Genomic DNA, 15,873 nt, shown 5'->3' with positions numbered 1-15,873 from the left:
AGCATTAACAACATTTTAGTTTTCTAGTTATAAAAAAATCAGTCAGACTGGATGGAAAACAAATCTTTCTATGTAGTTAGGAATAGAAGCAAATATTTGTGAATATAACATTCCTGTTCCTGCAGTTAGTATTCAGCTTCCAGGTACTCCCACTAGAACACCATCTTTTCAACTTTGCAAACTAAGATTCAAACTTCAGGCAGAGATTTTAGATTCTTCCACAACTGAAAGGATGTTGTTCTTTACCCACTTCTGATAGAACAGAAATTGGGTATTTCACAGGCCTCACTATAGAAAAGGAATCTTTATGTCCCTTACCAGGAAGGTGTGTATTAGTGGACTAAACACAGTTGCTAGATTAATACTTTATATCTTCCTGCATTATACAGAAACTGATGGACTCTCATTTGTATATAAATGATGGTAAAGCTTGTGACTTTCAAAACTCTGTGAATTATTAGCAAAACCTTCAGGTAACAGTAGGGTAGTTCTGTAAATAGCTTGCTTAGGCAGATAATGGAGTCATTTGAGAATAAGAAAGGCAAACAGTTACAAACAATGATATAAGCATATATCAGCCCACCTTGAGGTGGGAGAGATGGCCTGCCTGATTCCAAAGGTCTCTTTGAACCTCGTTTTACCATGACTCTGTGTTACAGGAGACGGTCGTATTCCCGCAATAATCATACAACTCTTACCCATACACAACCAAGCATACCTCACAACCCAGCCTATGCTTCAGCAAAACAAAAAGATTGACCTGACCCAGCCACTAAATTGGTATGAGATAGCATTCATTCGCCAAGCAGTGCTACTAAGTTTAGTCTTCTGGGCTACACAGTATCTCCTGACAACTCAAAGAGCTTTCTCTGTTTTGGTTTAATCAGCTGGTTCCCTAAGGAAATGAGACTGTAACAGTCACAATGTAGGAGGTAATTTTTTGTGCATGTAGGTTCATGTTCCTTGCAACTTTTAAATCTGTTAGCAGACTTCAACCAAAGTTGATAGAAGAATGGACATTTCAGAAATAGTTAAGTGAAAACAGATTGCTAGGTAGAGGACACAGACCATCTCCAGGGTCTGGCTGAGGGAAGGGCTTTTGTTAGACATAAGAGAACATATTTGGAAGGCTCCTCTTACAAATTTTGCAACTGCAAAAAAGTCGAAGTTTGCCTAACTCATGAGGCACAAATCTATAGAAACAAGATTTGTTACTTCATTTTGTCCTGAAGGAATGGAGAAGTTCAAAGCTTTTTTTGATGGGATACTATTCCTATTATACAAATGTTATTACCGTACCACAGCACTTGTGAAACGTGGGACTAATGCTTCCCTAACAAGATGATTGAACAATAAGCAGCATAAAGGGCCTTTTGCTTAAGGAGCTAACGGGAACCTTTGTTACAAATACTGGGTGGGACAACGGTCATTTAAACACTCTAGGTACCAAATCTCTTTCTCCTTGAATGTTTGCTTTAACACAGTTTTAACTTTAGCTTTGCCCTTCATCTTTATGGAAGTTCATTGACTTAATAAAGATAAGGAAAAAGTGTTTTCTTTGCTTTTTGTGTTAATGAAATATTTTAGCTTTTGCTTGCCTTGGGATGTGTGTCACTAAGGAAAGCTTGCTGCCAGTCCAACAGTTGATATCATTGTTGGTATAAGCAGAATTATGATCCATAAATGTGTCACCTTGGGATCATGTAAAGGCATCTAATTATAGGAGAGCTAATAAAGGAGAGCTGTGTGTTTTTGAGAAATATTAGTGTTCTGCAAGCAAGAGGAAAACAAGAACATTTCATGAAGGTCTGGGTAAAGGTTATGTTGCTAATTTTCACCTGATACTTTTTGCATCTGAAATGGGAAAAATGACATCCAGGAAAAGTGTTTAAATAAACGACAACTCCAGACACAATTCAGATTATATATGAATCTTCCCACTGGGGCTAGAATTCTCTCCATAAATTTATCCAAGACTTAGGCTAGCTAAAAAGCCCTTAGGCACAGAACAGAGACCTTTCACTCCGGCAAAAGACAGAAACATTGATTAAGTGATCTAACAGGTTTTTCCATCCTTAATATCTACCATGTGATGGTGAGCACACAAGTAGCTGCTTTTGCTTGGTCCCTCTCACAGGCAGGGAGTTCATCTGAGTCCAAAGGTTCCCTCCATTTCACAGAGAGCACATATTCTCCCCCAAACAGACATGACTATTTCTGATGACCACAATTTAGAGCAGAAGTCTCTCCTGAAACAACTGCTGGGCTCTAGAAGTAGTTACTTCAACAGAACACTGGGGATTTATTTTGCATTTTCAATGCCAAAGTGCCTTGTACCCTTCAGATTGGAGTTAACAACACTGGTTTCACCCCATATTTCAGGCTTGGCTGAAAGCATGTCAGAACCCTGCAGGCCTACTGAGTGCCTGAGGGGTTCAGGGTGTTGTGGTAGCACATGTAATCTGACCCTTGAAGCACAAGGGGGAGGTTTTCATTCTACAGTCTTATTTATGTAATATTCATGTTTTATTTGAGGTTTTCAGTGGTGATAAGAAGATATTGGGGAAAGGCTTTCAGATCTTAAACTAGAGTTTCTGGATTTGACGCACACCTTAATGTCTTTCTTATAGTGACGGGGGGAAGCCTATAGATTATGCTGAAGAGTGAAAATGCCTTCCCCTGGTGCTCGCACATCTCTAGTCTCCTTTGTAAGACAGAGGATGTTGAGCACAACCCCAGGCCTGCAAAGACACCCTGGAGAATTTCCTGTGAGAAAAGTCTGCCATGGTGGGTCCTGAGTGAGTGCAGAGGTCCAGATGTAACATTGTTTTCTCTGTACTCAAATGAGTTTAAATTGGACACACAGTTATGAAGGTCACTAAAGAAAAAAAAAAGGGGGGGGAGTGATACCAAGATTTATCCCAGCCTGAAAAATGATGTGAGCTGTGATGTGTTTCTACTGGACACTTCTGAATCAAACATCTGTTAGTTTTCCTCTTCCAAACACCTGACGAAACCCAAAATGCTCACACATTGCACAATCCTTTGCTAATTAAATTCCTGTAAGGCTGTTTCATGAATCAGATGCTTTGTGGAAAAAACACAGACTGAGCTTTGATGAAGATAGAGAGAGGACTGAACACAGGCAGGTAGCTGCTCATGCACTTGTCAACTTCTGGTTCAGCTGAGACTTTTAAAAATATTTAATGATCTTTGTTGTTTATCAAAATGCTAATTCTTTTTGCCTATCTGCACTGTTATGTAGAAAGCAAAACACACACACACACACACACACACACATGCAGAATGACTTTATGTTATTTTTATTGCTCATATGAAAGCTGAGCTAGGGTATCTAATTATTATTTAAGAATATTTTTACAATCTGTAGAGGGAAGCATGGGGAATTGGTTCTGGTTTTCTTTGAAATTACCCATCCTTATAAAAATAAATGATGGTGTGGTAATCTTTTCAGCTATTCCACCTACAGTTAGACCATTCTGTCTTACAAATAGAACAATATAAGCAGAATCAGGTCTGATCAAACTTGAATGGAAAACCTCACATATAAATCCAGACATCCATGCTTCTGAAAACTCTTTCAGTTACTAGTACCTTATCACGGGATGTAATAGATGTTGGCTTTCAGGCAAAACATTGTTTTGTACCAACAAAAACACAATCAAAGCACTTGTTCACTGGGAGGAAAGGACATACAGAATGGAAAGGTGATGTTAGGCTACGGGGATTTTTGCAGCAGATACCAAAATTAAGGCCAAATAACATGAAAGATTAATCTGCACTGAAGAGCATTTACATTACCTTAGCTGACTGGTGTCTGGCATCAAGGAAGAGAAGCATTTTCAGGAACGAAGTCAGAGCAGAAACCTTCTCCACAGAATYCAAACTGTGGTCATCTAGGGAAAACAGTTCACAAGGTTAGGTGGGTGTCATGAGTACCTTTTGGTGAGTCTATCCATAGATGCTCATACTTCCGGATAAACCGATCAGTCCTGAAACATCAATGTCGTCATGGTACCATGTATTTGCATTGCTGTCCCAAGTATTACCTGTACAAATGAGAGGCAGCATCTACCCAAGTGGGACTTTCAGTCTGACTAGACAGAAAGTAAGAACTAAGGAGGGAAAGGTGAACAGACTCCTGGAAAGCCTCACAGCAAGTAGCAATCAAGCCCAGACTGAAACCGACATGCAGGAGCTTTCTCTTCAGTGAGAAAGTGTTCTAACAAGGGGCAACATATCACGAACATCTAACACTAGCAAAGCTCAATGCTAGCTCAAGAGCAAGCAATTTATCAGCAGTGCATTAGGGTACTTTGTAGTAGATTTTTTATTCCAACATACTCCTATCAGAGTTAGAGAAATACCTGCCTGGACAATGATGGTCCAGCACAGAAAACAGCCATGTTAAGGAGGTAGCTAAGCGCAACCCTGTTACTGCCATATCTGATATGATTGGGTACACACTGAAGGGCAGTAGGTGCCTTGAATGTATTAGAGCAGGTCAACAAGAAAAAAAAAAAAACACATTAAAACTGCTTTTACTGATTCTCGGACCCATGCTTTTTACCTGTTTCTATGGCCAATTTCATTTGCTGTGTCTAAGCTGGTACAGAGCAACTCAGTTGTGTCTGAGCTTTAACTGTATTCCAGCTTCGTCCCCTGAGGCAATGATGATATTACTCCCACTGTAAATGCCAAGGAGGTGGTAAACAACACTTCATTTAAGTTCAGAAAATCTAGGTACATTTTCCATTGCTCAAATGACAGACACTTAGAAAAACCATGAATATTTGAATTTAGAAAAAATAGTATAAATAGAAAAGGACACATGCTATTCTAGGTTCTATTTGCACAATACAATTTCTTTGGCCCTTTCTTGGAAGGTGGAATAAAGAAATCCCTCACGACAAACAGACTTTACTGTGCTGACTGGAATTAGACACAGGAGCTTCTCTCTCCCCGTTCTCCATTAGTGCCAGGGATAAATGGCAAGCAGAATCATCCCAAGAAAAAAATGCATCCATTTAACYAGAAAGTTCCAAGAAATGCTTGTTCTTCTTGTAGTTTGCATAGAATGGATGTTTATTTTAACAACAGTGGAGTGACAGAAGCTGATTAGGAAACAAGGATGATGTTTTTCAAGATGAAAAAAGTTACAAATTCCACAACAGCTGTACTTAAGTGTCTCAACACCAGTATAATATCTGTTTCCTGTCAAATAATTTCTAATCAGCATGAGTTTTTGAACTGACATCACTAACTATCATGTTTTAGCCTCAGCCCAAGATTCTGTTCTGAAGAGCTAACATTATCTTGCAATTAAAAGACTTTTTAAWAAAGATACCTCAACCTAATCATCCTAATGCTGCACAAAGTCTAGTAGAACTATTGACCTTTTTGCTTCCTCCARAAATTACAGTCAACATCCATCCTACAGTTTCAGCTCCTAATTCTCCAGTTCGAAAATTAATGTTTCCTTGTCAAAGTGTCATGCTTTTTGATTTGTATGTTGGAGCTAATTAAAATTCTTCCCAATCTGCCGTGCAGATAATTATCTAAAACAAGAGACCGCAGCCAGAACACACATGCTCTTTCTGTTATGGTAAATGGTACTATCATTATTCGTATCATCATACTGTTTAGATGTTCCAAATGATGCTCTGGTTTTCATCTTCTAGGTGTTGTGCAAACATACAGTTATATAATCTCAGCACTTCAGTACCAGTAAAGCTATGTTTATGCTTAAGTGCTTTGCTGCTTGGAGCTAAGCAATTGCACACAAACACACACACACACACACACAAAGCATAGAAGGAAAAGCAGAATTGTCAGTCCTTACTGTTCAGATGGAGGAGGGACATAAAGATGAAACAATTTTGACRGACGTCAAATAAAATTTCAGGGGAAGAAACAGAAACTGAACTGAGAACTTTCAGATCTAGCATTGAAACCTCAGTACCAGCTCACAACGTTCAAGCCTTTATTTTACATACACCTCACAATCCAGATTACGGAAACTTTAAATTGAGTTGCGATAACACAGCTAGTGTATCCTAATTACACAATGAAAAGGTGAGAGAAAAAGAAGGTCCCAGTTTTCAGAATATGTTTGAAATATTTTCTCTCTAAAGAGAATTGAAAGGTCAGGGGAGATAGAAGACTGAGACCCTGCAAATAAGAATAGCAACATGGTAAGAATCTGCTGTCTTTATACTTAGCTTTTACATTTATACAATTATAGTCAAGAGGAAGGCAGATAACCAACAGAAACATCCTCCTTCACATCAGTAGAGGACTCAGTGCAGTAAATCAAGTTCCCATGGGTGTATTGAAGCATCTACTTGAAATAGCTATTTTTACATCTTTCTGAAGATGCAAGAAAGGTGAATTACAAAGTACAAGGAACCACAGAATATTCTTGAAAAAACAAAAAAGCTTGAATTGTAAGGGGGTTCTGAGAATAACTGCAAAATCCTTTCAGACACAAAGTCATACTCAAAAGAATTAAATGGAAAAGTTCATCTGGGATAAATGTTACCACATCATTCACATGGGGCAGGACAAATGCAGCAGGATTCGTTTCCACTGGACTGAGATTTTGGTTGGCAAGGAAACTTAAACAAAAAACAGGAGTCTAGTCTTTTGGGGCAGTTTTAAGTGGTATAAATTGGAGATGGAATGTGATCAGGACTCTGAAAGAGATGCTGATGAGTTATTAAGGGGAACTAGATTCAACTATATGTACCAAGTCAGACCATATCCTTATCTCCATGAAGCAGTCCACACCAACTAGTGCTCAATTCAGCAACATTCCTGACTTCTTCAATCAGCTTAGGGAATTTTTGTTGACATTTCTCTGAATTTCCCACTACTCTCCAGTAACATCACAACCCTGAGAGATGGGTCTGCTAAGGAGATGAAATCTCTGCTTGTTCTTTACTCCATCATCACTGCAACTTGTAAACACCTCCTTCTGTGCAAGAGAGGGCTTTATTCATTACCTTCTGCCTTCTCTTCATCCTCTTTCCTGGCCTCTGTACCAACTACCAGTCCAAAACCTGTGTGATGTCCATGCACAGAARTGTGGTGGAACCACAGATTGTGGTGATTTATTGTCAAAGGACATTTTGCCAATTATTTGTTTGTTGATCTGCACAGTAGAGGAGCAATTTCCATCAAGAAACTCTTGAGTAATTGAACTGATGTAGCCAAACCATGTTCTCACTTACTTGTGCCAGTTTATCTGTCAGTAAGTTATCAATAATGAAATTATTCCCTACCTGCCCAGTTCAAATAGTGCCATATTATGAAGTAGTGCTATAAGATAAAAGTTACTGATACATACTTAATTTATGGCCAACCTGAAGGATTTTTTGTCTGGTGATTTATATAATTAATAACATATTGTTCTCATATTTTTATTTCAGTAAAACACAGTGCTGTTGCCAATTCATAAAGCAGCTTCAAGATCTATTCATGCTGAAAGATATTCAAGTTGTAAGGGCAAGAAAATATTCACTTAARTTTAAGGTCAATGATATGACATGTGAAACATATACAGAAATGCATTAACTGTAAATGCACCACATAAAATATTCTAGGAAGCTTTACTAGTTATGCTTCTTTAATTTTTATATAAACATATATATACACATAGATATATACACATATGTATACACGCGCACGCTCACACACGTATTTTCCAAAAATAAATTTCAGATCCCTGGCAGTATTATCATAAAACCACTAAGATGTTGCGTGTGCCTCATTATTTGAACTGATTCCTATCATATGAACTTTGGAAAAACCAAAAAAAACCCCAAAAAACCCCAGGCTCCTGTTTCTAATTAATAAGGACATAAAAGTGTTTACATAGAAGGAGAACCTAGCGAGCTTATTGTGCTGAGTCCTGTTCAGAGCCAATGTGGTTTTGTCATGCATGTGTTAAACTGACAGAGCCAAGTTTGGTTACAGTACGGTAGAACATCTGCAAATCATTTACATACTTTCAAATGCCACAAGGATAAATACATATGGCTCTGTGACAATCTGAGGGTTATGTCTGAAAATGAATGAAGAGAAAGCATCCACAAACAAGTAAGACTATTCACGAAGGAAATCATCATGGAATTGTTTAGACTGAAACTGGGGAGGGGTGGGAAAGGAGAGAAGAGGAAGATGCCTAAAACKTATTTCCAAGGACTTGAGTGAAACATATTTTTTGCTCCYCTCAACTTAAATAAAATTACTCCTGCAGTGTGCTCACTGGTGATACATTTCATTTGTATTGTACAGGCATAGCTGCTTGCCTATGGAAATGCCTTCAAACAGATGGGAAATCGAAACAAGTTTGCTGATCACAGCTGCCACCCCTGCCTTCACCATAACTCCCCAAGAGAAAGTTCAACATGGGCAGAAATTAGTCCCAGCACAGATCTTGTCTGCTCATGACCAAACTTCTGACTCAAGCCTAAATAAAAGGCTTATTCCTGCTCATACATTGGATAGCACTCCTCCTCTCAGATGTTAATTTTAATCCCAAGAATTAGCCTTACTGACAACCCCAAATCAAATCACTACAGAGTAGGTGATATTCAGACTTACCCTAAGGGAGTGCTTTTTGTCTGCTTGTTTTGCTTTGAAGTCAGGAATCTCTTACTCTTACTTTAGATCTCCTCCAAGGAGCAAGGAAAATGTCCAAAATTGGGTCTACATTCACTTTCTCACTATGGCCAATTCTAATGAATAGTCCTGGCAGTTGAATTGCAGTTTAAGGTCTTTGGAGAAAGCTTAGGGCGCCTGTAACCTTTAACCTGCTTTATCTGTTCACACAAGCTCTAGGAACGGACTAGAAGGATGTGGTGTAAGTCAGGAGGAATGTGCTTGGAGGAGCTGTCTGTATTATGCACATCTTGGCTATTGCTGTCAGCCTCTTGATATTATTTTTATGAGCAGAAAAATTGCTCTAAACATTCAGTGCATACAAAAGGCCAGTAACAGCCCCCCTTGAAACAGAGAAAAATGTGTATACTTGGAATTAAAATCTGGCAGGCTACAAGTTACTGGTATTCCTAACTTTCACAACAACAGAGACCATAACTTGACTCCTTGTTGGTGACATCTTTTGTGAGAAGAGTCAGGCRATCTCTATACAGTTTTTACTTAGTCAAACGTTATCAACGTATTTTCAAATCTGGATTTACACAGCCTACATTCTCCAGTCCAAAACATTTCCAGTCAGGTCCAGAGCAGAAACCTTCTAGTAAGCCACAGCAAGACAGGCAGCCCATAGGTGGGCAGCAAATGTAACTTGAAAGCAACTTCAGACCTGCTCTAATTTGCAGGAGAGGAAGAAGGGATAAGGAAAAGCTGCTTAAAACCCAACTGAGTTGAAGATAATGGGAACAAAAATAGCTGTGACTTCTTGCAGCAAAATCTGAAGCAATCACAGCCTGGAGGCTTGACTTGTAAGTCCCAGGACAACCATGAGAGATGAGAGGTACTGCCTTCATGCTTTTATGAGGAAGTTGGAAAAAAACAAAGACATCATTTTTGTCCTATCTGCTCTCTTATCTCATTAATGGCCATGTTTTACTATAAACTGAATGCTTATCTGGGCACAGTTTGCCAAAACGCTGCTAGGAAAAATAACGCCTGGAAGAAAAAGAAGAGCAATGTGAACAGCAATAAAGAAGATTGGATCACATATCCTTACTCATCTGTGCAGATTCAAGTTAATGTCTTCCTCATTGTCATGCATATTAGAAAGCTGATCAATAACAAACAGCAAACATTAGCTACGCAGCTCCAGCTATGACAGTCCCATGGTTTATATTTCTAAGACTGGAGTATCTGCGGGCTCGGTACAAACTAAGAGGATGCTTCCACGTCAGTAAAAGAGCTACAGCCTCAAAACTGGGTACTATCACCTGCTTAAATGCCTTCATGGTGGATTAACCTAAGCCATTTTACTTTGTGTTTGTGATGGACTAGGCACACACAAACTCAGTTTATGTTTCTGACGTGCAGGGGCCTTGCACAATCTAAGTTCACATCCAAAAAATTTTACTTACTATCAAGTGAAGTAAAAGCACTTCATAGGATCAGAGTGAGAGAAAGGTGGTGAGAGAAATCAATGCACAAACAGGTTGCTTTGGTAGGAGGAGGACACATCACAGCAGAGACCTTCCTCTCACTCTTCCAAGCTTATTCTAGTATGACTTCACTGCTTCCAGCGGTGCTACTTATGATTTGTACAGGTATAAGCAGGAGTAGAAAGAGGTGCAAAGTGCCTGGTAACACTCCTGAGAGAGGAAGAGTAAAAAAGGGAAGTGTGGAATTTCTTCAAGCAGGATAAATTGCTTATTGTACTAATGACAGCTAAAGCCACACGAAACACTTATAATCATTCTTCCACATAAATACTGGTTGAGCTCACCACTAGGATGAGCTGTGATCAGCCTGGGAAGAGAGGTAGTCATGAGTGGAAGCGGCACGTGAATAGGACACTGTCATTCTTAAAATATGATGTGTGACACAATAAGGTTTGCAAACAGATAGTTTTGTACATACTTGTAGGCACGCGTGCAGACAAGCACACACACAGTGCTGGAACAGTACTGTCAAACCACTCATTCTGCCAAATGACAAACTTCTGGGCATGTGGCCAAGTGACTGAATACAGGGATGAGTCACTTGATCATAAACCTAGAGTTGCTCAATGAACTAAACAACCAATGGGTTTATAAGTTAGTCAACACTGATAAATACATCTAAAAATCATCTATGATTTTTATATCTTTGGAGGACTTCTGATAAAATCCAGTTTGACAAGCTGAGGTATGCTCTTGAGGACTGTAATTTTGATTCCTGATCTCAAGTTGATGGAAAGTTAACTGTACAGAAAGAGCAAAAACAGTACGAAATTCTTAAGAGCCAGCAGTGTCAAAAATGCTGCAAGCTGAGGGGATAATTAAAGACAGCAAAGATATTTGCAGCCATGTTGCAACCCTGAAAGACAGAAGGTCACCTGAAGAAAGTGGAAGATAATATTAACTTGCTAGACTTTGTTTTGGAAAACTTTCTTACTATGAAATAATGAAACTGCAGCCATCTTCTAAGGAAGCCACCTTTATAGAAGACAAAATGCCTCTTTTTTTCCTCTTATTTGCTTTCTCTTTGCAATCTGAATGTGTAAAAAGTTTTCAAGTTCAGGTGCAGTGTCCTTCAAAAGACCACATACAGGATGAAACTGTGACCATATAGAAGTTACTGGGACATTTCTGCAGAGTCAGGACTTTGTTCATGTCTGTCAAATTCATGATTCCTCTCTAGAAATACTTCTTATTCTGTTTATTCCTCTTCTCTGCAATTGCAGGTTTGGTAGGAATCCTAAATGCTTTGGCTGAGAATAAGGCATAAAGATTGAAATGTCAAAAATCAATTGCCATTATCAGCTGTGCCTGGTGTAGAAAGTAATGCAGGAAAATACAGGCWTTAGTTGAAAAAACGCTTAACAAGGAAGTTATTTCCTGCTTTTAAAAGCATATTTGTGGGCTCCAAAATATATAGCTTAATAATAAACATTCAAGAAGCTTCTAGAAAGATTCAGTGTCCCAACTATACCCAAACTATTCATACCACAACCCACAAACACCTGTGCTTCCAATGAAGGGCTAATGTACACAAATATATCTGAAGAAGACAGGCTCATGCTTGTACTGTTGTCTAAGCACAGCAAGCAGTATAGAGAAGGTGATGTCAGGGAAACGTCAGCCACGCAACATGTGGGCTGGAAGTAGGCACCTGATAACGTGCCCACTCTAACCTGATAGTATTAATAAAAAAAAACAAAAAACAAAAAACACACAACCAATTTAATAACTCAGTCCTGTAAGCTTAGGAGATGTACCATTAAGCAGTGCCAGGGACTAAGTGTGATTATTCGTATGACAACTTCTAGTTCTAGCTCCATATTCTGATCATTCCCTCAGTGTCCTGAATGTCTCTGGGACCAAGAACATTGGCTTTGGGAGCACAACCCCCAAATCGTGTAGCACAGGGAGTGCCACAGCTGCTCTCTGTAGAAAAGTTTCAGACCTGACACTGGGACTTGCCCACGCAGCACTGTCCAGTGCTCTATAGCACGACCAGAGCTAGCTGGGCTTCCAGCAGCTGCCACAGCCAGGCCTGCCAGAATGGCTAATGTGCTCTGATGTTATAGCGCGTATGCACTACAAACAGGAGAGTCAGAACTTTGTCCAGCACATGTGTGTACTTTCCCCTTTCCAGCCCACGTCCATAATGTTCTCCACCATCAGTCTTACATTCCCTTTACTAAACTCTGTTTTGTTTAACTGTTTATAACAAAGATCAGAAAGGAAAAGAATCTCTGAGAGAGGCATACTAATTTAGAGAGACCCTGTGGAGACTCCATAAAATCTGCAATAAAATAAAGCATTCCCTGGAGTTTTCAAAAGACTAGCAGAATCTGAGAGAAAACAGGTACTCGCAAGCCATTACCACTCTTGTTTGCAGAGATTCAGCTCTGTGGAAAAATTAACACTCCAACTTGTGAATTTGATCCAATTTTTAGGTGGGCTGCTGTCCAAAGTCACATATCAGAGAACTTCCTTGATTTAAGTTATTTCTCCATTTCAGATTTCTGGAAGCAGACTCTCTCCACTGATCAAATTTGTTATTTTGGTCATTCACCATTTCCAAAATTAGTGAAATGTTATTCATTCGGGGGGGGGGAGGGAGTTGGAAGGTTTAAACCATGCTTCTTTGCAACAGTGAATTTACTTTTTTGTTTGCAACTGATCAAATTCTGTAAGCACAGTAAGAAATTCTGTTTAGTTCTCAGTTCACTATTCCATAGTAATGATTAAATGAATCAGTCATTGATGTGAACACCAAAACCTCAGAATTTTATTTAAAAAATGCTATTCTAGGCTGCATTAGATTCAGCCCTGCACTACAGAATGTTGCGTTGGAAATACAGGATAATTCATCCAGAAGCTTTCTGGTATGCTATTTCAGACAGAGTCTCTCAGCCTCTCTGTCCATCTTCCTGGACTAAACACATTTCCTGGATGATCACTAGGCACATATAACCAATGTGAATAACCATCTATCAAGAAATGAAAACATTAAGCTTATTGATAAACATAGATCACTTCATAAATCAGACCAGGCTCAAAGACATTGCTTGCTAAGCAGCCATAGAAAATATAACCTGAAAAGCTACACATGTGACATTTTAAAGCTAATGCCGTATCTACAAAACTGAACTAATACCTTCATTCAGTGTATCAGTCAAACACGGTACCAAAGTGCTGAAACTGGCAATATCAATCCATCAACTTTTCAAGAAAAAAGGTCTCAGGCCACTAGCCACTTAACTGGAGCTGCACAATGAGGTCCCAGGTGACAACATTTAAAGACCAAGCCAAGGATCCCTGAATACAAAAGCACAAGTGCCTACTGCCTCTACCCAAAGACCAGGGGTTTAGACAAAGTTATTTAGATATCTGAGATTTTCAAGACCACCTATCCAAGTCTGGCACTTAAAATTGTGAAAACAAATGGATTTTAGACACCTACCCTGCCTGAGCACAACTGAAAATTTTGCTAAGCAGCTATCAGCTTCATTCAGTGTCCAAGTGTAAGGTCCAACTTCAGGTCTCRTAGGTGAAAGCCAACTTGGGTATTTATACATGTTCCTGCCCCAAGAGAGTGGCAAAGAGCCACACAGCATTCTCCCATGTGGATTCAGCGCTGTGGAGTCTGAGGGCCTCACCACATACTCAGCTACTGAAGAGGACAATATTATGCTTGCACAGCAAGTTTCACCAAGAAGTAAGTGATAGTTATGCAATCAGTATGAAAGGCTGTTGTAACCTATGCGATACCTTTAAAATTACTTCCTCTGCAGCACATCTCCAAAGTAGAAGCAAACAATCTTACCATAGTCATGAAGAAATAAAGCACCATCAGTAGTTATATAGGCCTGAAGATCCCTTTAAAGGTCCCAAACAACATACTTAATCCTGCAGCTGGCAGCACAGCTGCCATTACCTGCTCTGCCCCATGCCCAGAACTGCTTATTAGGCCACGATTACTCTTCTGAATTACCCTGTGAATGGTAGTGGCCGTGAGGTGGTGCCAACAGACTGCCTAGCTTTTCTGCACTGCTTACACTATGCAGACAAGCAATATAAGACATGGCGATTAGAGCTTCATAAACAGTATGCTTTCATATTGAACAGGCAAAGGAAGAGCTTGCTTTGGGCTTAAAGAAACAGAAAGATGTTGCTGTTATTAAGTTATTGGGGTTAGCTATGCCTTCAATAATAAGTCACAGTAACTTCTTATTAAACATAGATGTTGAAAAATATAAGCAGAACAAGAGAGCTCTTTTCCTCAGAATACCATTGCACAATTTTTTGTTTAGATTAAACATAAAGAGGTACACTGATTGAAATATAAAATACATAAATATAATCATAAGAAACTTCTTTGCTTGTACATCTAAATCCTTGTCTGAGTTGTAAAAGGATTCCTTCCTTGGTTTGAGCACATTTCCTTTGTATTTTATGAAGTAGGGGTTCCTTGCTGGTTGAGAAGGTTCCCTTTATAGAATGCTGAACAAAAAGTTTGGAAAGAAGTTTTGATTGATAATAACTTACATATGGCATTACAGAAAAGGAGTCTATTTTAAGTGCTGTTCTTCTCTGAGAAGGGATTTTAAAGAGGCGCCAAGTGTTCCAAACTTGCTGGCAACATATATTGAGCCTCTTCTCAGAGTCTGCCTCTGGAACTTGCTCCCAGGCTCACTATGGAAACATACAGGTCCACCTAATCTTTAATAACATTGAGAGAGCGGTGGAGGGTACATTTTATCTCCTATGGTTGTGAGGTTTTGGGGGTATGGCAGCACTGGCATGCAACATGCTATTTTGAAGAAGATTCCGAGAAAACATTTATACACTGTTGTCAGGTACATGGATCCAGGGCAATAGAGATATTTATTCCACACAAACACAGTAAAGGGGAAAGACACTTTTTCCTCATTCAAACCTAATCTCCTTCCCAATATTTGAGTTTTAAAAATTTATTTATAATACATTATTACAAGGAAATAGGAGTTTTAGTTAAAGAAACATTTTGAAAAGGATTTGATCAAATATCAGGGAAAAGAAAAAGCATGAAATCTTCTTATTAAGATGAGTCTTAGGTCCTTCTCACTTTTCAAGATCTAATCCCAAAACATAATGTTAAGGGCATCCTGCTGATACATGCTGTGATTCAGATAAGAAGTCCTTATTTCTGCCATAATCTAGGATTCCTAAAATTCTTTAAGCAAATAAGAGGCATGGAGGACACAGTGACCTTGCAACACTTCATCCTGCACGAGGGCTGCCTGTGAACTTAAATTTTGCCTACAGCTTCTTAGATTACACAGCATTTCTATTTAATTTCCTTTTCTAAACAGCTGCATTGCCTTGTGAAACTACTTCTTATATTTGTCCCACAGAAGGTTGAAATAATCCTTATTAACACTAGTAATTACAAAAATTTCCAAGATCACAGTAAGATTATCCTTATCAAATTTTGTATGAAAATAAACATCATTTTGTAGTCCTTTATCAACACTTTCGTAAGCATCTACAGCTAAGACAAATTACTTAGAACAAGAAAACAAAAAATCATCCATAAGATGAATTTTGTGTTTTGAATTACCCCTGAATTAAGCATGTTTTTTATAAATGTATTATCAACACTGTTCATGTACAAAAGCAATTGTTCACAGTAAAAAGATCACTAATAATTATCTGTCATGTGTGA

The 15,873-nt window shown here is 38.8% G+C and overlaps 1 protein-coding gene across 5 annotated transcripts in view; it reads right to left on the bottom strand.

Annotated features, from left to right (window-relative positions):
• Positions 1-15,873, bottom strand: part of SPATS2L (spermatogenesis associated serine rich 2 like) — a 164,363-nt gene that overhangs the window by 145,297 nt on the left and 3,193 nt on the right. For 4 of the 5 annotated variants that reach the window (XM_026072442.1, XM_026072443.1, XM_026072444.1 and 1 more), the window contains exon 2: positions 3,823-3,917. In XM_026072442.1, coding sequence (XP_025928227.1) covers positions 3,823-3,845 — 23 coding nt within the window. In that variant the 5' untranslated portion in view covers positions 3,846-3,917. Of the gene's footprint in view, positions 1-3,822; positions 3,918-15,873 lie in introns of those variants that run through there. The other variant, XM_026072447.1, reaches the window with a different exon arrangement.

This window comes from Apteryx rowi, unplaced genomic scaffold (genome assembly GCF_003343035.1).
Source record: "Apteryx rowi isolate R43461 unplaced genomic scaffold, aptRow1 scaffold_342, whole genome shotgun sequence".
In the NCBI taxonomy this organism is placed as follows: Eukaryota; Metazoa; Chordata; class Aves; order Apterygiformes; family Apterygidae; genus Apteryx; species Apteryx rowi.
The sequence above is the reverse complement of the archived record's forward strand: the minus strand, read 5'-3'. Positions and strand labels throughout refer to the sequence as shown.